General features: G+C 46.1%; 1 protein-coding gene, 2 long non-coding RNA genes and 1 pseudogene across 3 annotated transcripts; 1 reads left to right on the plus strand and 3 right to left on the minus strand.

Moving 5' to 3' along the window:
- The first annotated feature begins 495 nt into the window (after window positions 1–495).
- On the plus strand, window positions 496–5,984 carry LOC144175570 (uncharacterized). Its single transcript, XR_013323654.1, has 3 exons — window positions 496–693; window positions 980–1,195; window positions 5,744–5,984. It is a non-coding gene; the product is annotated as an uncharacterized LOC144175570 (long non-coding RNA).
- LOC144175569 (uncharacterized) lies at window positions 3,878–17,240 on the minus strand. The gene is made up of 8 exons (XM_077704630.1): window positions 17,127–17,240; window positions 16,678–17,050; window positions 16,079–16,252; window positions 15,338–15,524; window positions 5,601–5,846; window positions 5,343–5,514; window positions 5,111–5,256; window positions 3,878–4,288 (listed from the first exon to the last, which is right to left on the minus strand). The coding sequence occupies exons 1-8, from the start codon at window positions 17,201–17,203 to the stop codon at window positions 4,110–4,112; spliced, it is 1,554 nt and encodes a 517-aa protein (XP_077560756.1). The 5' UTR covers window positions 17,204–17,240; the 3' UTR covers window positions 3,878–4,109.
- On the minus strand, window positions 9,933–11,902 carry LOC144173742 (uncharacterized; annotated as a pseudogene).
- Window positions 17,241–17,282: 42 nt separating the features above from the next.
- Window positions 17,283–24,118, minus strand: LOC144173515 (uncharacterized). The gene is made up of 3 exons (XR_013323305.1): window positions 23,117–24,118; window positions 20,343–20,460; window positions 17,283–17,484 (listed from the first exon to the last, which is right to left on the minus strand). It is a non-coding gene; the product is annotated as an uncharacterized LOC144173515 (long non-coding RNA).
- Window positions 24,119–24,981: the final 863 nt, after the last annotated feature.

A 24,981-nucleotide genomic window follows, 5' to 3' on the forward strand; every position in this document is an offset into this window, starting at 1 on the left:
CGTCTGCTCCGTCCGCTCGTAAATATGGCGTCGTCCGACAGTTGTGGTGCCTCTTCGTCCACGGAGACAGACAACGAAGACATTGCCAAAGAATTCGGGCTGGAATTCAGCAATTTTAGCGAACTTGAGCGCCGAACATTGCTGCGCTGGCGGAGGATGGGCCTGAGGCCTTACGAAGATCACCCTCCAGCTACGAGTCCGGAAAGGTCTCCGGTGGGAAGCAGCCCGCAGCTGGCTGTCGCCGACGACGCGCCAGCGGCGATCCCATCACGCCGGCAGAGCACGGATTGGTAAGTCTACTTCTGTCATTATGCGGTACGCACAACCTCGTTTAAACGGTGGGCGACAAGTAGCGGCGGAGCTTGTTGCTTTGGTTTGCGCAGGCTTTGCAGCGCGCGCACGGCACCGACTACCCGAGCCCAATGTTTTGAGTTGAAACCGAGCGAGACGCGGCCAATAAACTTGACCTCACACCCACACTTGTTAGAAAACACAGGAAAATACGGGGAAGAGTGGAGGTGATACATTGCGTTGATCGAGCTGCGAGCCTGTTTGGTTCTTCAAGACGTAAACAATGTAGGTGCGGCAGGCGCCTCGTAGGAGTTGTGAAATCCCCCCTCCCTTACCCCGAGACCAGAGACTATGTTAATTCCCTGCGAGGCCACATACGCGCATTTCACCTTCAATTTCCACGTATGTGAATGCTATGCCTCTATGAACTCTACGAGAACACACGAGCGTCGTCATATGCGTGCCGTTGTCGTGAAGCTCGGCAACAGCGTCGTCGCTGGCGCGCGGCTGCCGTACTCGCTCGCTGGCGCGCGGCCCGAACTTTCTCACCGTTTCCTGCCGTTGCAAACTGTTTTCTCCCCACTGCGCTTTGTAAATTCTCATCTGCTTAACTACACCTCCTGCGCGCTCACCTCTTGCCTACTTTTCCTCCAACACAACGAGGCGCCAGGTGATTTTTTTTTTCCAGGTGCCAGTGCGGCCACTGCACCGTTCTCGCCAACTTCGAGGAGCGCGAGTGCTTGTGCTGCCGTGAACTGGGCCATGTGGTGACGGCGCTTTCACCCGCAGGCTGCATTATGGAGCACGCGGATTTCCGAACTGTGTGCTTAAACACTGCAGTCCTGCGGGTGGCCTATTTCGAACTCCGGGCCAGGGGATACCCCATGAGCGACGACATCCACAAGTAACTTGGCCTCATTAATTTATTGGTTCAATTTGCAAAACGTGAGCAGCAGTGCCGATGCTGCTATCTATGCATGCAGTCTCTTTCTTTATCCCCCATTCGTGTTTTCGCATTTAGAAAGTACTGACACAGCCGTTTTTTCTGGGGCTGTATGCGTGGCACAAACTGTGTTCACCTTTAGTTGAAAAAAAAGAGAGGACCATTATGCCATATATGCTCTTATGCCGTATCTGGTTTGAACCAAGAACTCCCCTGTAATGTTGGATCTGCTCTGACAGAAAAATTGAACTGTTAATGCCCTTTAATATTGTACTCTTGGACAGTAACCCTGCTGTGGCGCACCTTCTGAGACAATGTGGTAGACTGCATGCAAGAACATGTGTCTAAGCAGTGTAGGTGCAGATTGTTATTTAGCTAGCAGCTCCACCCTCTTGTGCAATGCTTGCAGTGTGCAGGTGCCTTTTCTCCACTCACTAAGTTGCTCATTTGGCCAAAGTTGACCCCAAATGCATGCACACTCACTGCAGGAGATACCGGTACACGGCTTACCGGCAGTTTGTGCGGTGGCTGTGGGGATGGCTCGGGGAAGGTAACCGCCTTGTCTTGCCCTCATGCGTAGTGGCAAAGATTAGGCATACCTTCCCCACGGAAACACCCACTGGATTCAGATATCCAGAATACGAGCAGGTAGGAAAATAATGTTTATATTAAGAAGAAAAGGAAGTTTTAGTGTGCGTGCATGTTTGCGTGTGTGAGTGAGTGTAACCTCTTTCCACAGCTCTGCAGAATTCAATCCTGCACTTCGTGAAGTTCAAGAAAAGATATTGCTTTGTTTTTTTTTTGTTTTTTTTTTTGTTACAAGGAACTCAAAAAACAAATGTATTAATCTAACCACATACATATTCATTGATGCATGCACGCACGCGTGTATATGTTTGCATGCATGCACACATGTACAGGTTGGCATGCACGTAGTGAGCACACTGCAATATCTACTACGTTAACTGTAAATTGAAAGAAGCCTGCCAAAGGCTTATGGTGGCATTACTATTGTCCATCTGGTTCCAGAAATATTGTACATTTGGGCAGGGTGTCAGAACGACATGTTTTGGTTTACGTTTCTCTTTTATTCCACAACTAGAAGTCCTGTTTCAGTTCAGCTCTGGAACAAGAAAATAATGGCTCGTTACAGTTCATAACAGTTCGTGTGCACAAGAAAAATTGAGATTTATGAAATCACGTTAAAAATCATTCAGAAATATGAAATGATGCTAAAAAGGTTAAGTGATGCGTATTAATTTGTTGTAAATACTTCTGTTAAATAGCTCAACTGCACACAAAAAATCCAAGGATTTGATGACCGAGCTGTAAATGACGCTCGAAGTTTCTATCCTGGGCCTTAGAAACTAAGTGGTGACAGTCCTCAACCCAGGTTTTATTGCGAGGCTGTTGCAGATGAAAAATCCTCGAACATTATTTGTTCTGGGTTGCCCCATGTTAGATGTAAACACTCCAAGTTTTTAGAGAACCAGTGTGATGCGCGCTTGCGCTCCATTCTTGAGTACGCTGCCTTGGTCTGGACCCAAACACAAAAATTCTTATGAATAAATTTGAGGCAAATCAAAATCTGTCTGTGCAGTTACTAAATCATATAGTTGTGATATTATCGTTACAAGTTAAAGATGCTTCGTCTAATAGAACACTTTAAAACTCCTGTGGTTAACCTTAAAACGGATTGTATAAAAACAGATATCAAAGAACCAACATCAGTGCCGTAAGCCAGGAAATTAAAAGTGAATCCTGGAATACCTGAATTTGCCGCTCAGACCAAAAACAAAAGTCTTCAGTTTTGCCCCTGAACGAAATAGTAAATAGCGTTTCATTTTCGTTCTCGTTCTTGCCAAAAATATAGTTTTTTTTTCATTTTGCGGTTCCGGTTTTCGTTTCGTTCTGACACCCGGTGTTTGGACGCTCATCTGCATCAGCATGGTGATTTGCTAAGTTAGACCTGAGTGCACCCCCCATGACCTACAACTAGTCATCCACTGGCACATCACAAACGGGCACACGACTAAGTGGCAGATTGCAAAATAAAAGAAATAACGTGTAAAAAACAAATGGGCCTGAATTAATAGATTGCAGTGCCATGAATACTGATACTGCTACTGCTTACAGGATGAGCAATTTACTGATAGTGTTGAAAATCTGAACAGTGCGGAAACAGGTATCATCTGCCATGCTTAATTACGCACTGTGATGTGTCCCATAAAACTGCAAATGCACGCACTGGGTTGGTAGAGCTTCTCAAAGCGTTTGTTTTGAAGCTGGAGTGGAAGCTTCACTTCTGGTAGTAGGCATTGTTTCAGTATAGTTTTCAATCAGATGCCTTGCCTTGGTGTTCAATAACTAAAAAGATGTGTGGCTGAATGAGAGAGGTATTGCCCCTACTTATGGCCAGCTTGTATACATATGCATGTGAAGATGTTTATGTAAATACACACCCACACGAATGCACATATCACAGCCAGCCCCCAGTCTTGCCAGCTGCATGGTTATTTTCTACATCTAAATAACACTCCATGGGGCTGCTGTGGAAGCACTCAAGTGTTGCTAGCGCTGCTCACTTTGTTATGTGCTATTTCACATCACAATAAATGGAAGAGAAATAGACAGAAATGCTGGCTTTATTGTTTGTAAGCAAACTGACAAAAAATCAAAAATTTTGTGTATTCTACACGCCAAGCCTACAGATGGGCAATGGGGTGTGCTGGAACAACGTGGAAATATTTAATGTGCTCCAAAATAGCTCACTTGTGTTTGCAGTTTTGACAGCTATCACAAAAACGGCCACTGCAGCTGAGATCAAACAAGTGTCCTGCTGACAGGCCATTTTTTGTTGTCAAACAAAAGCTGACTAGTCTTTCTGGAAGCGTATGCGCTGCTGTGCTGCAATGAGCTTTGTCGGTAGCCGTTCTTCTGCGCTGGGAGCAAAAGACGGCGGCATTGGTGGCTCCACTTGGGCAAGGGCTTCCTTGAAGGATGGTAGGGCTTCGCAACGCTCCAACACTCCTGACTGCAGTTCACACACATACCCTGAAAGCGAAGGGAAACATTGATGAACAAACGCCCACTTTATTGTGATTAGCAATGACTCCTAGGTTAAAAGCAAGCAGCTCCATATTGTTGGGAAAGTCGGTGTACGGATACAATATGCAAGCTGTTTGTAACAATTACTGCTTCATTGTTGATTAGCCATTTGGTTCTGCATGTGTTTTCGTGAAAACATACCGAGGGAAATAACTCAAATTGATAAAAGGAAATAAGTCAAATTAATAAAATTTTATTTATTTCTATTTATTTCAATTGCTTACGTCCAACACTACAAAAACCTTGTCCGAAGCCTTATGTCCTTTGTGCATATGCATCGAAATCGGTCGTCAGTATATCTAACTATAAGCAGCCTGTCAAGTTTCTTTCGTTGCACACGCACATTGCAGCTTTCAAGATACCTGAAGCTAGGAAAGCTGGATTAAAAAATTCCCTTGACTATGTCAATTTTGACAATCCCTGATGCTTCAGCTATGTGACATCTAGAAAGATGGCCAGAAATGAGAATGAATTGATGTGGGAGGAGTAGAAACCCAAGACAGTGGTTTTTGTAATGCTGTTTTTTTTTAATAGTAAATATTACTATAATGTGCCCTCATGACTTACATAAAATCAAACACTTCCCTGCTCAGCCCCTCAGGCCAGCCCCATCCGTCTAAAGTAAAAACCGGGTTCTGAAAACTTCATGAACTTATTTCCTCCTTGCAGTGAAAAGTATGCGCAGTCGCCTTAGAGCGTACAATGTAACTGCACTGTGTAACGTGCATCTTACTGTGCTATTATAACAACTGCCTTACAAAAACTTACCAAATGTCGGATCTGTTTTCACTTCGGTTGCCACTGTTGCTCCTCGTCCTTTTGGGGTTTTGACATGTAGCTTCCCTTCCCCTTCAGCGGTCACCGCTTGAGGTCTTTTCGTATTTTCATTGAAGTGCAGCACTGCTATCAACGTTCTGTAAGTAGTTGGGAACACTCAGTGTACAGGTGGGGATTAGAGCGCAGTGGTGTTCCAGGTCACCAACATGATGTTGTTCCTTACCGAGCCTTCATTCCTTCGTAAGTGAATGCCACTGACTTAGTAGCAAAGCCGTTGAGCACACTGTGAAAGCTTTCGATGCTGAAAGTTTGAACTTTTGGTGATAGCTGCCTGATGTCCCGGAGCAGGTAGTGCGCATTGATGATTCCCTCCAATCTTCTGTGTGGAGGAGAACCTAGGGAAAACCACCAGTGAAAATAAATACAGTTGAACGAAACACCCAGTTGGAGGTGTGGTAATCTATAAGCACCAATGCCTTACCGGCAGTCAGCCATGCGCGGGGTCCAGATGGCTTGTGCAGGCATCGAGTGTAGAGGGTGGAGCTGTGGCCGTGGTGAACGTTGCATGCATGGTTTGCCGCGCTCTTCCACATGGCCACAGCAAAGTCTGCATTGTCTGCGCAGGCACTGGCACAGGCGTAGAGATGGTTGCTGATCGGCTGCACCCACTGACTCAGCTCCTGGCATGTCGCATTCTTGGCTGCGGCTCTCAGCTTCTTCTGCACACCTGTGAAGCAATACAGAGGGTAAAGGCACTCTCCTCCATTTGAAGTTCATGGCTTTGAGTGAATTCTTCAAGAGCGGCATCACTACCTCCAGGCCATCACAACTGCCTACTCCAGCCTAAATGCACAAGCAAACTGTCCAGCGAAACATTCGCGTGTTTCATCCTAATTTGCTGGTTACTTCTGTTTACTTGACATTTGTTTTAAGATGCTTTGCTAGAGTAGATAGCACTATTTTTAAAGTTTGTGTAATTAGGATCCACTAATATTCCTCTGTGTAAGCTGTACCCAGGGGAGTACCTAAGCCCGTATCCTGTTGGTTTGAGCTCAGAGTTAAGCTTTTGAAATTTCCTCTCTTTGTTTGATTGTGCAAATCAGGGACGTCTATGTGACCTGTTTATAGAGATTTGTAGTGTAAAGCTATTTGGGCAGTCGATAGTCCTTGTCTCAGAGTTAGCACGCTTGGCGTCCATTAGCATGCCTTTGTTTTATGCAAGCTGTGCCTGGAGGGTTACAATCTTATGTAGTATGAAAGTTTTGAACACTGTGTATGACCGTAAATGCATGCCTTCTCTAAGAGTAGGCTCCATGAGCAGTTGGTAGCGATTATTGTGGCTAAACACAACCTGAATTCGACTGGTTGTCGACATTTCTCATACTTTGTCTTCTGTATACTTTTCTGTGGTGCTTCATGTGCAGGCGTGTCAGTGAGGTCGTGGCACAAAAATGGCCAAGTTTTTTTTTCTTGGGAACGGGATGCCTGTTGTTGTGCTGTTTCCCATTTACGGCTGTTGTCTTATCATGAGTTGCCATGATGATGAGGAGAAGGAGGAGGAGGAATGCCTCTTACTTGTTTGTTTGCTTACAGCTATGTTGTCGGCTGTAAAATGCATCAAATAAACTTGCCAGCACCATCATTGGCAAAGGCAAACGCATTGGATGAATGCCCTCCGCTTCACCAGAGACGCTCAAACGCGGTGTATTTTTCCCCACCTTTGGAGCTTCCCTGGCTCGTGCCTATATCGTAAGAGGAGTATTTGCACCAGTCCCAGTGTCAGCTGAATCGCTCGTGAACTGCTCAGTTGGTGAACTCGCTCGTGGAGCGATGAACGTCAAAGCGCAAATATGGTCTATTCAGTATAGAAAACATTGTCCAAAAACAAATAAATTAACATCAAAAAAAGGAAAAAAAAAACACATGCACCATCCGGGATTCGAACTTGCGAACTGCAAAACAAGGATCCTAAGGCTTCAAAGCACTATCAGGGATGGAAATATAAAGTATGTATTGTATAGCTTGTCTACATTTTTATTTATTTTTAGCATTCCAAGTAGCTTAGATACCCATTTCTTAAATAGCACTTGTGCCGGAAGCGTCCTCCAAATTCGCACAAATATCTCGTCTTTAGCGACTGCATTCCTTAGGCAGAAGAGCGTTCTCAGATGTGTGGTCGTGCTGCTGACCACTGTGGTAGTTCACCCAGCACAAAAAGTGCTTTCTGCACTTTGGTTTTACGCTGTATGAGAAAGGTTTCAATTGATTTTAATTCCTTAGTATCAATATTAACTGCGCTGACTCTTCTCCCAACTTCAGTTGGCCGTAGATTTTTCTACTAGCATACCGAACAGTGAATTGTCGCATGTGCGATTGTGTGGAGCTACTTGGACTTGGAGCATGACACAGTCTGCAAACTAACAAACTAACGGCACATTCTTCCTGGCAGAAATCGTGTCACGGCTAAGTTTCAACTGAGCGAACGAATTGCGATAACCCGCTGGCGGCAAGCTGACTAAATGCTGGGCTGGCTGTTTCTGTTGGAGGGTTGGCGAGCCGTGCAGTAGCGCAGTCAAACCAAGCCATTCGTTTGAACGTAATACAAAATGTCATGGGAAATCAGCAAGGAGGATGCAGAGAGGAGTACAGCATCTTTAAATTGATTTTTCTTCTGTATAAGGTCTTGTAAACGCAGCAAGAGTGTTTGAAACATGGCCGAGACACTGCAGACTACAATTTGTGCTCCAAATCCCGCAATATTAACAAATCACTTCAGTGTTCCTTGAAAAAAAAAAATTTGTGTAAGCTTGGTCTTCATAAGCTGGTTTTCCTGCATTGTGCGTTGCGCAGTGAAGCATGGACATCTACGGAGGACATATGGTTAGTTTCACTCTATGCTCCTCTACACCACCGCTGCTGCCTCTTTCCTGAATTGTGTATACAGTCAAACCCGACTATATCGAACCCGTTTACATCGAATTATCCTCTATATCGAACTATTTCTGCGCACGGAATGTATTCTATGAGAATGTATAGCAAAAATTACGCTTACATCGAACAGAAATAGCAGCAACTACCGATATATCGAACGCCAGCGGCGTAAAGTGCCCCCCCCCCCTCCCCAAGTTGGCTTTCCCTCGCGGAAGAGGAGAAACCCGCCGACACCACCTCGAAAAGTGGTTTAGCCCGGCAGTTCCTGTGCAGCTCCTTCACCTCGCTCTTTCTTCCTCTCTCTCTCGGGCTGTTTCCACGTCGGGAAGCCGCCGTCGACCCCCAAAATAAAAAAGATCCTGGCCCTCCCGCCCCATTTGCTAAGACAGCCAATCACCAGTTGTTGCCACTCCAGTTCTCTGGTCGCTGGAGAAGCGCGCGTTTGTCTTTTTGCTGTTTTTGCGTTCGGAGTGTTCGAATTGTCGGCATGTGTTGGACTTGTACTGTGTAGCCGTGATGGCTAGCGCGAAGCGACAGAACCTGCCTTTCGCCGTGAAGCTGGAAATTATGAACAGAGTGGAACGTGGTGAGAAGAAGTCCGTCGTCGCCGCGGCTTCGCGACGACGCGCTTCGCAGTCGACGACGCCCTTCGACGACGCGCTTCGCTGCCAGCTTCGCACGCAGCGAAGCTGCTTAAACAGAAGAAAATTCATGACTACTTCGTGCGGAAGTGAGTTTGTTTCATTAATAAAGTGCTTTCATAAACGGTCGGTGCTTTTAGGCTGTCCAATTCTTCAGCATGCATACATCGAATTATGCCATATATCGAACTCGCGGGCGTTTTTTTGCGAGTTCGATATAACCGGGTTTGACTGTACTGCCCGCTGCGAGCAATGTCTATCTCCCCTCTGCCATTTTTATGTGTGCATTTGGGGGAAGGGGGGGGGGGGGCATGCATGTGCTGGCAGGCTTTACGTGCCTGCCTTTATCATAGCTGTTCTGTTGAGGGCAAATTTGAATGTGGGCGTCTAACAGCCCGACGTGACCCTACTGCTGCCCTTCGTGGTTGAGAAGTTTGGGTCGGTGTGTTATACAGACAGAAAGGTGCCTACGATGCCGGAGGGAAAATTGACAGCTCAATGTTTGTCCCCTGGAATAAAAATGTAGTCCCTCCAGGTTTCATTATGCTAATTACCTAGGAAGTCTGGTCAGTCTAAAATCACAAACATGCTTTGTTTCGTGCACTCCTTGCTCTGTGCCCAGTTTGCGGGTTATCCTTCTTCGCAGAGTGGAAGGGCACTGATTTCGTGTTTCTTGGGAGCAAGACGTCTGTTGTGCTGTTCCCCGCTTCTGGCTAATGTCTTATCATGAGTTGGCATGATGAAAAGATTGGTACAGCCTGTGCATACAAAGGTAACAGTGACAGTGTTTGTGGACTTTCAGCGTGGTGTCGTTCTTAAAGAGACACTGAAGTTACTTTGTCAAGCTGCCGTTTTTGCTTGCACTGCATATACTGGCTCAAATTACCACACTTCTCATCGTTTATCTGGTTGATAAGTCGGTAATTATTTCATAAAGCCCGAAAGGAGAAAAACTACCATGCGCGGTCTGTGGCGGCCGCACCAACTGTGACGTCGGGAGGAGGTGCACCGTGATTGGACGATGTCAAAGATTATCATTCCAACAATTTTCGGTTTCGGTTCTGTAAAACAACATGCTTGACATCCGACGTTATTGTTGGGTGGGCATTCTCAATATTTCAATAATCGCCATACCATGCTCCTGCCGTGTTGTCCGGTGTAAAATGCCAAAGATTGGATTGGATTGGATTGGAAAACCTTTATTTATGCCTGCAGTGAGCGCTCGTGGGCTCCGACGGGGCCTACATTGTCTTCGGGGTGCCTGCCGTGCGGACTGGGTCCTTGCTCGCTGTTGCAGGCTCACCAGGCCTCTGCCTTGCTAGTGCCTCAATGACCTGCTGGACGGCCAGCAGTGCTGATCTTTCTGGTTTTCGCTCCCTGCGGCTGCTTCCAGTAGCAGTGGGATCCTTCCTGACTTGGCTTCTTCCGGGTGCTTGGTGCAATCCCACAGGATGTGCGTGAAGCTTGCCGTCGAGCCTCGGCACACTTTCCACATGTCGGTCGGGTGCATCTCGGGGTACAGGCGGTGCATCAGTGACGGGCTGGGTAGCGAGCCGGTCTGGAGCTGTCTAAATAAAACGACTTGTTCTCGACTCAACCCCGGCACGGGGGCGGGAGAGTTCTGCGAGCCAAGCAGAAAGCCTTCGTTATTTCGCTGTACTCAGTCATACGGTCTTTCGTGTTGAACCACGTCGGAAGGTCTAGCGAGGTGCGGTCCTTGAGTGCTCGTGCCTCGGCATGTGCCGTCTTGTCGTGGTTGTCGTTGCAATCCGACGCGTTGCCTGCGTGTGCCGGGAACCACTTGATTCTAACTTCTCTGCATTTTTCGGTAACCGTGTGCAGTATGCGTGCCGCTTCCTTTGCTACCATGCCCTTGGCGTAATTTCTTACTGCCTGCCTTGAGTCACACAACACCGTGTGACAGTCGTGGTCCCAGATGGCCAGTGCGATGGCCACCTCTTCTGCTTGTTCAGACTTGGTGCATCTCACGCTAGCGGCTGTCCGCAAGACACCGGTCGTGTCAATGACGGCTACCGTGAAGCCGTTCTCCAGATTGGTGTACTCGGCCACGTCCACGTAGCGTGCGAGCCTGTCGTTGGCGTGCAGGTCGATCAGGGCCTTGGTCCTCGCTGTCCTTCTTCCTTTGTTGTGCTCGGGGTTGACGTTCTTGGGTATTGGGTCCACCCGGATGTTGCGCCGGATCTCGTCGGGAACGGGGAGTTTCGTTTCTATTCTGTTTGGGTATCCTTTTCCTAGGTCCTCCAGTATCTGCCTCCCGGTCCTGGTTGTGGACAGCTGCTCAAGCTGGGCGGCACGTTGTGCCCCTCCGCTATTTCCTCGAGCGTGTTGTGTATTCCCAGTTGCAGGAGACGGGTGGTGCTCGTTGTTTCGTACAGCCCCAGTGCTGTCTTGTACACTCTGCAGATTAGAATGTTTATCTTGTCACGCTCGTACTGCAACCACTTCTGGTAGGCGGCTACGTACGTGACGTGGCTTATGACAAACAAGTGGACGAGCCTGATTAGGCTCTCCTCCCTCATGCGACTTCTTTTGGATTTTACTCGTTTGAGTAGTTGCATTGCGTTTGCTGCTTTCGCCATGAGCCAGGCAATGGTGTCGCCGTTTCTTCCATGCGTTTCTATTACCCTGCCTAGTATTCTGATCTTGCTGACCTTTGGGATTACGTTGCTTCATCTAGTTGTGATATTGATCTCCTCGCATTCTCTTGGGCTGATCTTGGGTTTGCGTTTCCTGACGGGAGGATATACCAGGAGTTCCGATTTGCTCGGCGAGCACCACAGTCTGGTGCCTTCAAGTTCATCTTCAATTGCATCGACCGCCACTTATAGTGTGGACTCGATGTGGGCGTCGCTGCCACCTACCACCCACACCGTTATGTCGTCCGCGTAGATTGTACGCCTGGCGTCTTCGATGCTCGCGAGCCTCTCGGCCACTCTGATCATTACTAAGTTGAAAAGCATCGGTGAAATGACAGGCCCTTGTGGCGTGCCAGTGCTGCTGAGCTGCTTCTCTTGCGTTTGAAGGTCGCCTGCTCGTAACTCGGCGGTCCTGCCCGTGAGGAAATTTTTGATGTAATTGATAATCCTCCCAGGACGGCACATTCTGCGAATTGTTCGTGGAGCAGTGAACGTTACGGCACAAAAATGGTGAACTCAGCATAAAAAACATCGGCCCAAAACAAAAAATTCAACTTGCAAAAAAAAAAAGTACCCTCGGGGATTCGAACTTGCGAATTGCAACAGCACTCCAGACCATTCGGACAGGAGCCAGCGTTGCGGGGGGTGTAAATATGAGGTATATAATGTATAACCACTTCACACTTTTGTTTACTTTTAGCATTTTAAGCAGCTTAGGTGACTATTTGTTGTATAGTGCTCGTGCAGTAAGCGCCCCCCAAATTTCCACAATATCTCCTGTCTGGCAATTGCATTTCTTAAACAGAAAAAGCGTTTACCGATCTGTGGTCGTGCTGCTGACCGCTGTGCTTTTTCACCCACCGCAAAAAAAGTGCTTCCTGCTTCCTAGTTTTACGCTGCAGGGTAAAAGTTTCAGCTGATTTTATTTCCTTAGCACCTAAATTGACTTCGCTGACTCTTCTCCCGCCTTCAAGTGGCCTTAGATTTCCCTACTAGCGTACCAGTCAGCAAAGCGTCGCATACGTGTGCTTGTGCACCGCTTGTGTGCCCGACCTGGACTTGGAGCTTGATACAGTGTACAAACTAACAAACTAAAGAAAGGCACATTCTTCTATTCACAAACGTGTCCTGGCTTAGTTTCAACTGAGCGAACGAATTGCGACAGCCCATCAGCTGCCGGCAGACTAATAGCTGGGCGGAAAGCCGTGGAGTAGTGCAGTCACGCCAAGTCATTTCCTCCTGATGTCACATGAAAACGCTGCAGAAAATGGGTGAGGATGCAGAGAGGAAGACAGCATTCTCAAATTAACTTTTTTACTAAATAAATTTGCGTAGACGTACTCAGAGTGGTCGAAGCATGGCCTATGGACTCCGGACTACAATTTGCACTAGTAATCCCGCAATGTTTACAAATCACTTCAGTGTCCCTTTAACAGCGGGGTGTTGAGTTGTGCAGTGCTGCTGACAAAGGTGCTTTCGTGCTTCCTATGTGGGTCCACTCATGCATGTGTTCACAGTGCCTTGTGCCAAAATGGTAGACAGTGAATCCATGTTGCAGTGGGAGCTACAAGTTTACACCTTTTGATAGTTCATTGCAGGTTTTATTTTGTGTGTGTGACATTCAGTGGTGCATGTAGCCTCAGACGTATGTGTTTGTTTCTTTTCCTTATTACGTGCCTCATTCTCGGTTTGCCAAACATACTAGGGCCAATGTTTGTTTTGTGAGCTTAGGTACTGCTGTTCTGTTTCTATCGGTTTTTCTTTTCCTCGCTCGTCCTAAAGAGAAACAACAAATGCTATGTTTGTTGAAATTCATCCAGCCTCTGCCTGAACTCCCTCCCTCACACAACCTTGATGCCGGTGCACACATGGGCTGACTGGCCTAGCAAATAGATAACAGTAACTGTGCTGCCTCTGCCCAGTGACAAAGGTCATAACTTGAAAAGGGAAGCTTACTGCGAGGCTGCTTGACAAGCCTGCTTTCTTGAGGGGGACCAGATGGACTGGCCGAATTCAGCTTGCTGCCTGAAATTTTGGAGCTGCTAATAGTTATTGGAACGGAATCCTGGCTTGACAGCAGCATAAATGACGGCGAAATGTTCCCTTTTAAATATTCTCTGTACAGGAGGGATTGCAATTCCCATGGTGGTGGCGTGTTCATCCTCGTTCACGATAGCTTATTAAGCCAAGCTGTGTACATCGAGACAAAATCGCGCGAAACTGTCTGGTGCAAGATATTGCTGAAAAATGGTGTCTCTGTTGCCGTGAGCACCTTTTACAGACCACTTGGGTTACGAATTCCTCAGCCTCTATTCCAGCTGAGTAACACATTATTAAGTTTGCAAATGAGTTATGGAATTCTGGGTGGAGACTTTAATTTGCCCGATGCAGAATAGCAGTCCACCACGCCGATACTGCACAATACATCTCTCTTGTACTCAGCCTTTCATGAAATGATCAATGCGCATTCGTTATCCCAACTCATAAAAATGCCCACTCAAATCGGTGCTAGCAGCACAACTTTGATCGATTTATTCTTTTGCAATGACCCTGACCTTGTATCGTCTGTGCTCACAATTCCCAGTACCAGTGATAATGACATTACTGCTAACGTAACCTGCGCTGTCAAGAACCACCAGCTTACAGAGCCACACAAAGTGTTCTCTTATAAAAAAGGCAATTACAGCTCGCATAGTTTATCTCTTGGCATGAACAAACAGTGGAATTTCTTTAAAAAAAGATTCTGTCCCTGGCACAAACGTTATTCCTTCACGCATTATCTCAGCCAAGCGCCGCACTGAGAAACCTTGGCTCAACAGGGAACTTCAGTCTTTGATCAACAAAAACTCTGCTGTTTAGAAAGTATTGTAACTTGCCCCAGCCTGAGCTACAATCTAAAATAAAAAAGACTGAGCAAAGTAGTTATGAGAAAAATGCTTCCAATCCGTGTTTAATCTGCAAGCTTACCCCAATACTATGCCGCAAAATTTGAACGGGGATACAGAAATGCAATAAATAGTAATATATACAAAAAAACGTTCACAAGCTGCTCAATGCACCGCATCGATTGTAAATCACCGATGCCACATTCTACCTTGCTGCTAAGCAGGCGCAGCATTTTTCTTGTTTCTGCCGTTGTAGGCACTGCTGACTGCTCCTCATCGTCTGCACAATCAGCTGCGTCGTCCACAGCTATCTCAACAATGCAGGCATTGGACAGCATTCCAGTAACAGGGACATCAGCCTCGCACAGCGTGCGCTCCAAATAAATTTGCCGTTCACGACCGCGTTTGGCAGATACTGGGAGCTTGGCGTTAAAACGGAGACCTTATCAGCTGTCTGTACAGCTGACTTTGCATTGTATCATCTTTGTCAACATTTCAAGATATTAGTGGTCCCCCAAAAAAGCGTTTCAAGATAAAGGGGAGCTAATTTATGATGCCTATGATAGGCGAGAAAAAGTTTCATCGACGTAACCAATACTTCAAGATATCCAAGTTTGAGTTAACAAAGGATTACTGTATACCTAGTAATTCATTCTCACATCCAGTAATTCCAAGTCTCCGTTCCTGACAGAATGACTGGGCTGAAAATCACGGCTGAATATTTCATGCTCTGTAGCTGTAATGTTGTACCACTCAGTGCAACTCAGTGCACTCGGTGCCGATAGGTTTGGTTCGGACTGCTGTGGCTGCTTTTGAAAGCTAAAAAAAAACACCAATGTTTATTAGATTTCGGAACATGGAAAAAGTGCGTGCAGTTTAAATTATTCTGCAGCACACAGTAGGGCAGATGTCATATCACAGGTGTCATATCATACAATCACTTTAAAACTGGTAGCAGTGCAAGTTTGGCAGACAACTTGCACCTCAGCCGCCACAATCATACCAGAATTACTGACAGCAAAATATATTGGCCGAGTCTTAACAGTACTGGAACCAGGACAGCAACAAACAAACAGAATATCTGAGAAAAACTAATAACTGTACCTTTAGCCACATGCCAGATGTCGAAATAATGTTGGATTCCTGGGCAGTGGTCCCGCAAGTAGGCTCTTATCCCTGGATGTCTGTCAGTTACGAATGCCCCAATCGTAATTGCCTTCTCCTCCAGGAATGCCAGTCCTCTGATGAGAGCCTCCTTTTCCATGTTAGTACTTGCCTGCACTCGAGTGTTCTGGAAACAAGTTTCACTTTGACTTCACTTCAGTAGGTATTCGCAAATGCGAGGTTCTTTAAGAACTTGATATTATTTATATCTATCTGAAAAATTCTTTCACAACAGCGCTTCGAATGCCTTAATCAAACGGTTGCAAATGCATATCAGCCGACCTGCAGACAATGGAAAAAAAAACTGCTTAGATTTTCATAAACACACGTGTGGGTAAAAATGGAAAAAGAAATTAGAAAAAAAAATTAGGAAAAAGAATTGAGGCTGCTGTCACTGACATTTGTACCTTTCATGCAGGTAGGTAGGTAGGAAGGTATGTTTGGCTGTAATGCTGGCTAAATGCATTTACAATACCTGAAATGGCTTATTCCTCAAGAGTAAAAAAAAAACTTGATAGACTCAGCAGTAATCACAGACTGGCTCAAAAGTTAAAAAAAAAACGTTTCAGCAAGCAATGCATTTTCATACAGTTGCCCTGATTGCTCAAGTAAGGGGACGAGCCACTCTTTCCCCTTCTGCTTGTTATGTGCACCTTGTAATGTTCTTTGATTTCTACTGACCTCTCGAACTTGCACCTGCTCAGTGTGGATGATTTTTCCCAGACTTTGTGACAGAAAGCTGTATGTGAGGAATTTAGCTGAAAATCCCGGGGAGTCGCAGCGCCCGTCGCCACACAAATCAGTGACTTTGCCTTGGAGGCTGGCAAGTAAAAGAGCTTGGTGCTGGGTCCATACCTGTCAAAGCAATGAAAGAGATCGCAACACAAGTTCACTGTATTGCTTTTTTTCTGTTGAATTTTGCTGCGACATCACAGTGGGTTTTGCCCCTGGTTTTTATGGACTTGTGCAAGATGAATCGGATGCACACAAAAGTAATGTATACGTGTCTCCTTGGCGCAGGAGCAACAGTGTTTTTGAGTAGAAGTCATCTGTCAACAATACCCAGGCTAGTCATGGTGCCTGCCATAGTATTTTCCACTTCATAAAAGGTTCACACTTTGTAATCAGTGCCTGAGGGTACGCATCAACTAAAGCATGCAAATGCAGGTTAGTGATTGTGATGTATAGCCAGAAAGAGTAAGAAGGTCTGTGCTAGTGAAAGAAGGTATGTTCTAATGAAAAAAATTTTTGTTTGGACAAAGATGAGCTATTATACTTACGGCATGCACTACTGGCAGTAGGTAGGCCCTCTGGTAGCTGTAGAAGGTCCTGTCCTCAAACACTTGCACTTTCATTGAACGCAGCATCCTCAGAGTTGGGGTCGGGTGCAGTCCAGTGAACAGAATGGCCGCAGAAAGGTCAATGTTCCCTTTGGGCTTTCTTCCCACAAAGGGCTGGCTCGACCACTTCCTCCTGTGCCCAGGGTTATGGCGGCAGCTGGTAGTCGCTGTGATGCAGGTCCCAAAGTAGCTCAATGAAACGTCACAAATGCCAGCACACACGGCGCAGATACGCAGCAGCAGAAGGAGACAACTTTCGAAGACAATGTACTTCATGTCTGGTCGAGGGACGTCTTCGACAATGTCGATGCTCCTGCAAATAGCATCACCTTGTTGTGAGCTAAAATAGTGTTATCACAATAATAATTCGATATAACAAGACATATTACCCTTCGAAAGTGTCATCCAGTGTCAGTGTAGTTTCCTCTTGATAGCTGCTGCCTGTGTCGTCTGGAGCACTCTGCATTTGCGACTCATCCCCAGATAGTTGGGATAGGAGCACAGGAGGAGGTGTATATTGTTCTGAAGCCTCTTCAGATTGCCACTGCATCCCCCTGTAGCTGCTTCCTCTTTGACATCTGCGTACGGGCGAAACTTCTGGAGATGGCAGTACTGGTAGATCTGGTGGGGCATCTCCCAACAGCAGTCGCTTCCGCTTGACAGGCGTTGATGAAAGGAGCAGGTCCTCCATGCACACTTGCACCGACTTGGACTGAACATCCTTTAAGTACGTGTTCACCTGGCTACCTGTATGGAAGGGTCACAGCAGCAAATTAATATGTTTTTCCAAACTGAGAAATGAAAAAAAAGCAGCTTTGTCATACAATTCAAAGGAACAGAGAATTCTGTTGTGCAAGGCAGAGTGGTTTAAGTAGAACTACGGCTGTCTCGTATAGTACTGGAAAATGCAAGCTATGGCAAGGACAGGATAGCCCAATGACACCGTCTGAATAGTAACAGCAAAAATGTCGGGCCAGTTTTTTTAAAAAAGCATGTAAAAACGCTGAAAGTTTGCAATCGCAAATGCACCCCAGTAATAGTTTCATTAGCATAAATTTCATGCAAGAGAACACAGCAAGGTTTACACAGTTTTGATTAAAATACTGGAGGTCTGAGAACAACTTGTAGCAGTATACGCCTTGAGTGCGGCCTGTAAGGGCGCCACTGAAATCCCCCTAGCGGCCCGTTTCGAAAGCAGCCGCGGGAGTCCGCGTCCCGCTCCCCGCTGTCGCCGCTGCTTTTGCGGCACGTGCGCATGACCGAGATTTACCGTTTGCGGGCGTTTGAAATCCATGTTTATGTGGAGCAGTCACTCTGTTCGCAAATGGGGTGTGTTTACGAGTGTAAATGTTTCTGTCGCAATCTTAGTGTGGTATATTCGGTATGTATAAGCGCCAGGTGTGTGTCACAGGCCAGCGTCGCGGAACCGACGTATGATGGAGCCGAGTGTAGTTACACTGTCCTGAATCAAGCAGTGTCTCCGCAACCACTGGTTCCTCAGATGTTCATGCTACGGATATACACTATGATGTAAATCAGTTTTGTGCGCTTAGATAATCAGCGGACCACTAATACCTGGCAGCGCGCCAGTTATGTTTGCCAATATTATACCTCAGATATTGATCACCACCATTTACAAGCCAGTGTTAATTTCGGGCATTTACAAGCCAGTCTGTGTTAATTTCGGGAATATTCAACAAAAGTGCGATGGACAATGCATAATTATACTCGGGGATCTCAGCACACGACAGAGTCGTCTTGTCGTGAGGTGAGCGCCCGCAAACATTCATCTGCTACATATATCCTCTGCGAGCAGATCGGAGGCGGGCTTAGAATATAATCCGAGTCCTGCGGCTAAATGCTTCTTCGAAATATCGTCATACGACACAGAGAGCCTGCAGAATAAAGCAAAAACTGAAATCAGAGGGCCTTATCACATGCCACACTCTTCCAACGACACCTTTCATTGCTTGTTGCATATACTGCCTACCTTGTATACTTCCAAAAATGCGTCCGCCGTACGATCAGCTGTTCTTCAAAGTCGAAAAACAAAGGGAAAGTGAACGCGAGATTGGTATGTGATTACTAAAACATTCATTGCTTGATTCCGCTCCGCATTTGTACACAGCATCCCCCTCCCCTACCCCCCACCTATGTCTCGCAAAATAGCAGTGCATTTCGCATATAGTTGGTCTGGGGAACCCAACCTGGATCAAGTTTCGACGAACGTCTTTAGCATGTCAGAAGCTGCACTGTTTTTTTTTTTTTCATTTCTGTTAAAGCTATCATGTTTCTTCTGCACTTGCACACCATGTATTTTTCCGTGGTTTCATTAACTTGCCTTGGTCAAATATTTAACGACGCACACACAGGCTAGGAATATACTTAACATTTTTGCATGGTTTATATTCTTATAAAAGACATAAGTTATTGCCCGGGATTGGGTAATCACATCTCCGAAACATTTTTTTCTGCGACGTATATATTCGAAACGAAGCCGCATTCGTTGTCCACGCTGCAAAATGAAGCCAACCTCTCACTGTTCCAGTATCAGGTCTAAACGAGGTGACAGTAGAATTCATTTGTGCCTGACACATTTGGAGGTGACAGGGGTGATATGTTGCTGCCGTCGCCGACGCCCGAAAGACGAGCGGCGACGAAGCACGCAGAACCGCGTCCCTGGGAAGCTCTTGCAGGCGATCGAGTACTCTACGAAGATGCAGCTGCTTTTTAAGTGACCTAAACGTACTTTTTGCTTAATGACGTCACCATAACAAGTTTTTTTAGGGTGCGGAAAGGCGAAAAGAAGCAAAATAGAACCAAAGCACTGCACGAGAATGTGGTAGTGCAGCACCTTGGTCATGCTGATACTTTTCGGTGTTTGGGGCAAGTTCACCCGTGCAATGAAAATAATTCTAAAAAAGCACAAAATTTTCATAAAGTGACCCTTGGAAGTGTGAAGTTGCTGTCACTGACCAAGGCAAAATAGAATGTTTGATGCTTCGGAACCCATATGGGTTTCTTGTTGAGGACTTAGTCAGCGACTAGGTACAATTTTACACTCCCAGTTATGTCCCTGGACCAGACCTAATTTTGTCAAACACTTGTCTACATCAAGTCACCTCGTAAGGTTATCTTTTTGCAGGCCATGTTTGTCCTCAAAGACAACAAATTCAGCTATACTGTTTTCTTAAAAAGTGTAGCTCTGTTTTAAAAATGCACCCAAAATTGCGAAAAAAAGACTCTGCATTGTGAAAGCTATGTTTCTCTATAAACAGTTCATTACTTCAATCTAATGGGGATCCAAAAGGTTGAAGAGGCACAAAGTTATGCTAAAGTGGACAGGTAGAAGTTTAGAATGCCCACACTATTCGTTCCGTGTCCAAACACACTGAGTGAGCAATAGTGGGTGCAAATTTCTGGTTATAGTAAGGTCAGGTATGTATGGCATCAAAAGGACTGGTGCAGAACATGTAAACAAGAACGACCTAGTCCTTGTGGAATGACAAAGATAGGGTGCTGAAATAGCAGTATATAGCCTAGAATGTACGGTGCAGAAAATGCAGCAGTGCACTTGCTTATGCACTATAAGTGTGTGATCTTACCTATGTTCCTCACATCTGGGCAAGCTTGCACTGCAACGCTATGAGTGGAGACAGTCGCTCCCTTTTCCGACACTGGCAAGACATCTCGTTCAGGTTGTACTGGTTCTCGCTCCTGCTCCTGAAGGATGAAAAGGTGACCAAAAATTTATTAGATTGCGTCAACAATATCATTGGCTGAAAGACATTAGTTGACGTATTGTAATACAAAAGATTCTGCATTTTTTGGGTGTGCATGTACGTTATAGTAGCTGCTATGTGCTGCTTGAAAATTCATGTCTCTCAGTACTCCGTCAAGCCATGAGCACAGCAGCTTTTTTTCCCGCCTCCTCAGCCATTGTACTTGACTAGAATAAAGAACTTCAACTTTCCTTCTGTGTGACGTTTGTAGCCTGTGCTTAGCTAAATTTGTGAAAAATCAACTGACGAAAAATTTATGTTACAGAAAGTAATGTACTTATTCACCACATTTTCTCAGCCAGTTCGAACATAACCGAGCGCATGGACTGTCAACTATAGCTCTGTTTTTCGACGTTTCAAAAGCTTACGACTGCGTCCTGAGACCACCAACAGTAGACAGACTACATGCAATAGGGGTGCAAGGAAACCTACTTCACTTCATTCACGGTTTTCTCACAGACCAGTACATGCAAGTACGGTTGGGGAGTGTGCTCAGCAAAAAAAGTGTCTCAATGGCGTTACCCCACGTAGTGTTTTGTCCCTTATTCTTATCAATGCAGCCATGGCTGGACTACCTGGAGCACTAAAAGAAGTTTTACAACGAGCTCATGTATCTGTGTACGCTGATGATGTTTGCACCTGGTTGTCTGGATATCAACATAAACAACTCGCAGTGATGGCTCAAGGAAGCGTTCACACCATGCAGAAATATCTGTCTTCTGTCAGACTGACGCTTTCGGTTGAGAAGTCCTGCTTTGTTCTTTTCCCTAGGATGTGGCGGTGGTCCACCCGTGTTACTTTAAAATTGGGCAGCCTGTGTATCTGTCAAGCCACTCACGTGTGGTTCCTTGGTGTCACCCTGGACAGCAGACTGTACTATTGGTAACGGGCAGTGGACATGACTATTTTGGCTCTGCTTCCTTGTGCGAGCATTTTGAGGAGGATTGCTGGAGCTAAGTGGGGGAATCACCTGGGGTCAATGATTAAGCTGCACTCAGGACTGATTTTGAGTTGTATTCCTTACACGTTGCCTCTGATCGCCCCTTCAGAATCCCAGTATGAGCACCTCGAAGTGTTTCACAGGAAAGGGCTGAGGACAGCAGTTGGAGTTCCTCAGGGAGCGGCGAATGCGTTGTGTTGCCCAGAGCATGATGCCGAACGGATGGCAATACTCTCAGCAGTTTGAAAGTTGGCAGCCCCACACAACACTCTGGACCACATAGTCTATCCAAGGGGACATTTAGTCTATCCAAGGGGACATTGGATGCTTTGCAGAGACATGTCGCGCTTTCTACTAAGCTTCCTTCAGGAGATGGAGCCGGCAGACTTGTTGTGAAAGGACTCTAACATTGACTAATTAAGGTGAAAGATGAGGTGAAAGATGAGGTGAAAGAGTTTGAGGTGAAAGATGAAAAACAACTACAGTTGAACACGGATATATCGAACACGGATATATCGAATTATTGTCTATATCGAACAGTGCAAACATCCCCTTGAAAATCCCATGCAAAAGTATAGGGCTGTTGTGCGCGTGTATCGAACTCCTGATCACGGGCAAATTCGATATATCGAATTCCGCGCTGAAGGCTCCCCTGAAAGTTTGCGTCCTCTGGTGGTGTGGAGTTGATGATAATTTTGACTCATCGCAGGCGCTGCCTGGCTTGGTGAGACAGAGGCGGCGTCTGCGGCATTATGTCGCTTCGATGGCCTTCAACAGCTGTTTTCACGCTAGCACGAGGGGCAGCTCCATGATAGCTAGAACGCGGATAGTGGTTGGGGCGAAAGGACGGACATAAAGGAGCAAAAGAAATTGACCGGAGGCACTCTTTTTCTGTGACTGAGCTGTTTGGTGGCTCGTGCAGGGGAACCGATGCGGCGTTGTGTGTTTGTTTTGTACAAGGCATTTATTTCAGAGCAACGAAGGCGGGAATTCGTCGGGTGCAGGCTGCTGAAAAGATGTTGGTTGAAAAGTCGTTCGGAATTCCTCGCAGTAGTTTTGAGGGCGATGCACCCATCAACGTTGACGTAAAGGCAAATGCAGCACAACCCACCCCGGGTATTCCAGAGCGTGTCGGGTGCAAAGCGACTTCGTTGCACGCCTCCAGATGGGGGAGGTGTTCGGTTTGGATACTGAAGATAACGGCATGCAGTGCCTGACAACGTTCCCAACCGCCTACTGCAGCCGAGGTTACGTCAGCGTTATTCGCCTCTGTTGTGGCACAGTGTACAGCATTGATTTTCTCATTTGTGTGTGTTTGTACTCTTGAAGACAATTTGGCGGACTCTACGATGCAGAAGAAAAAACAAGCGAAGCTCAAAGATATTTCAATGATAATTAAAGTGCGGTGGTCATCATGCTGCGGTTCGAATTTTCCGTGCTTTGACGGTAAATTACCGTTTACCACGACTTCAGAAAACTCTCAGTGATGTGCGGAGTTGTCAGATAATCTTCAGATAGGCCTATTTTATATATCGAATTATCGATATATCAAATTCTTTCACGATCCCCTTGGAGTTCGATATATCCGTGTTTGACTGTAGCCCCACAAGATGCTTTAGTCGAGCAGAGCTTTCCCCGAGCTACACCGAAGCCATACCTGTGGAACATTTTCGCTGTCGCCACTTTGCCATGATTCTTGCTCACAGCCTGTGCTGGTGAAAACGTGTGTACTGGTGCTGCTGGCCGCTTGTGAAAGAGTGTGCCCAATGCTGGCAACCTGCAAGATGTACACTGTTAGAAGTGAAAGAATTTGAACACGCACTTGGGCTTTACAATTTGTAGCAACTCCAAAGAAATTTCGTTCCCCCACAACAAATCAAGGGGACCTTATTGCAGGCATTAAAATTATTTTTGTGTCAAGATATCTTATTTGTTCTGCTGTCATGCACACCAAAATTGTACTGTGTTAGAAATTCGATAATTTCAGTTAACATCTTCCAATTCACTACACGCATTCATTCAGAATATACTTAGGCCGTAGGAGTAAAAGGCTTTTCCATTTTCTCGTTTCGCCTTATAGTAATGCAGCAATTGTGTCAGACACCACACTAAAAACTACTCCCCATTTTTATGCAAGGAATCAAAGTTAGACTGGTGGTGCGCGCCATGAGCTTGCGTGTGTGCTGCCTAGCTGGACGCTGTTTGCATGGTTACTTGACGCAGTTTAGTTACACTGATAGGTGTTATTAGAAGCTTTATTTCAAGTTGTTTGCCACCTATAAAAGTTTAAATTGAGCTAGGTTGGGCAAATACGTACTGTTATCTGAGTATAATTATTAGACGCTGCCTGCTTCTTTCTCATTCTCCAAAAGCAGACGCGAAAAGAAACTGGACAGGCTACCTCGGTACGTGTGCCCAAGCGCCGCCGCAATACCTGCATGCTCTTTCACAATGTATGAGTTAGCCGCGGACGTACTGTGCTTAATAATTCGTTGCACTGTAGTCAAGACAGTGCAATGAGAGAGGCGGCCTGTACGATCACGATTTCACGTGCCTTACCGCTTTTTGCGCGCAACTGTGCAGATCGCTAAATAAAGAGAATAACTACGTGTAACATTGCTGTTGCTAAATTAAACTGACACCAAGGACATGCGTCACACCTTCGTATATTTTACTAAGTTATGGGAGCTCCTGTGCACTTCAAAGCGTTGGCTTTCTTCTATTTTAGTAGCTTCCTCGCTCCCAACCACGACTCCGAAAGCGCGGCAATTCTGGCTGATCCAAAAACTGCTTCCACATCTTTCCATGCAAGCGAAACATACACCCTGTTTATTCTAGCTACACCACTAGGCGAGCAAGAAGCATCTTCCAATTAGGGAATAACTAATAGCACACGACGACTCACCTGATCATCTGGCTGTCGCGGAGGTCGCACAATCTCTGCTGGAAAGACGCTGGGCACCGCATCCTTGTTCAACCTAATCTTTTGCCGAAATTTAAACTCGCTTCTGAGCTTCGGATCATAGAAGAAGTCCTTCGGGAGGAAGTGGTCCGAACAAACTTGGAGGACGCTGGTCTTCGTGTGAGAAATGCGCAAGCGGAGTGCGTTCAGCCACTGCGTCCGCCGCGGCTCGTCCTTTGGCACACGATGGTACGACACTTTCTCACTAGAAGCGGTGCTAAGACATTTACCTATCCCATTTACGCAGCCAAGAACATGACAACAACGCTTCATGACGATTCCGAAAGTATGGCTGACGCAGAGATAACGTCGGGAGCAATGACCTTGTTGCGAAGAGCAGAAACCGAAACTAGTTTGAAATGAACCCCTAAACTGCTATCCGACACATATGCTTGTCGGAAATAGCACAAAAGCTTTTTCCAAATAAGAAAAATAACATTTATACACATGCAAGCGCGTGTGCGTGAACTTTAAAATCCCAGACATCGTCCAATCACGGTGCAGGCGCCTCCTGACGTTTCATTTAGTTGGTGCGGCCGCCGCGGACCGCGCATGGTAGT

Source organism: Haemaphysalis longicornis, unplaced genomic scaffold, assembly GCF_048455015.1.
Source record: "Haemaphysalis longicornis isolate Haplotype H1 unplaced genomic scaffold, Haemaphysalis longicornis Haplotype H1 scaffold_3, whole genome shotgun sequence".
NCBI lineage: Eukaryota > Metazoa > Arthropoda > Arachnida > Ixodida > Ixodidae > Haemaphysalis > Haemaphysalis longicornis.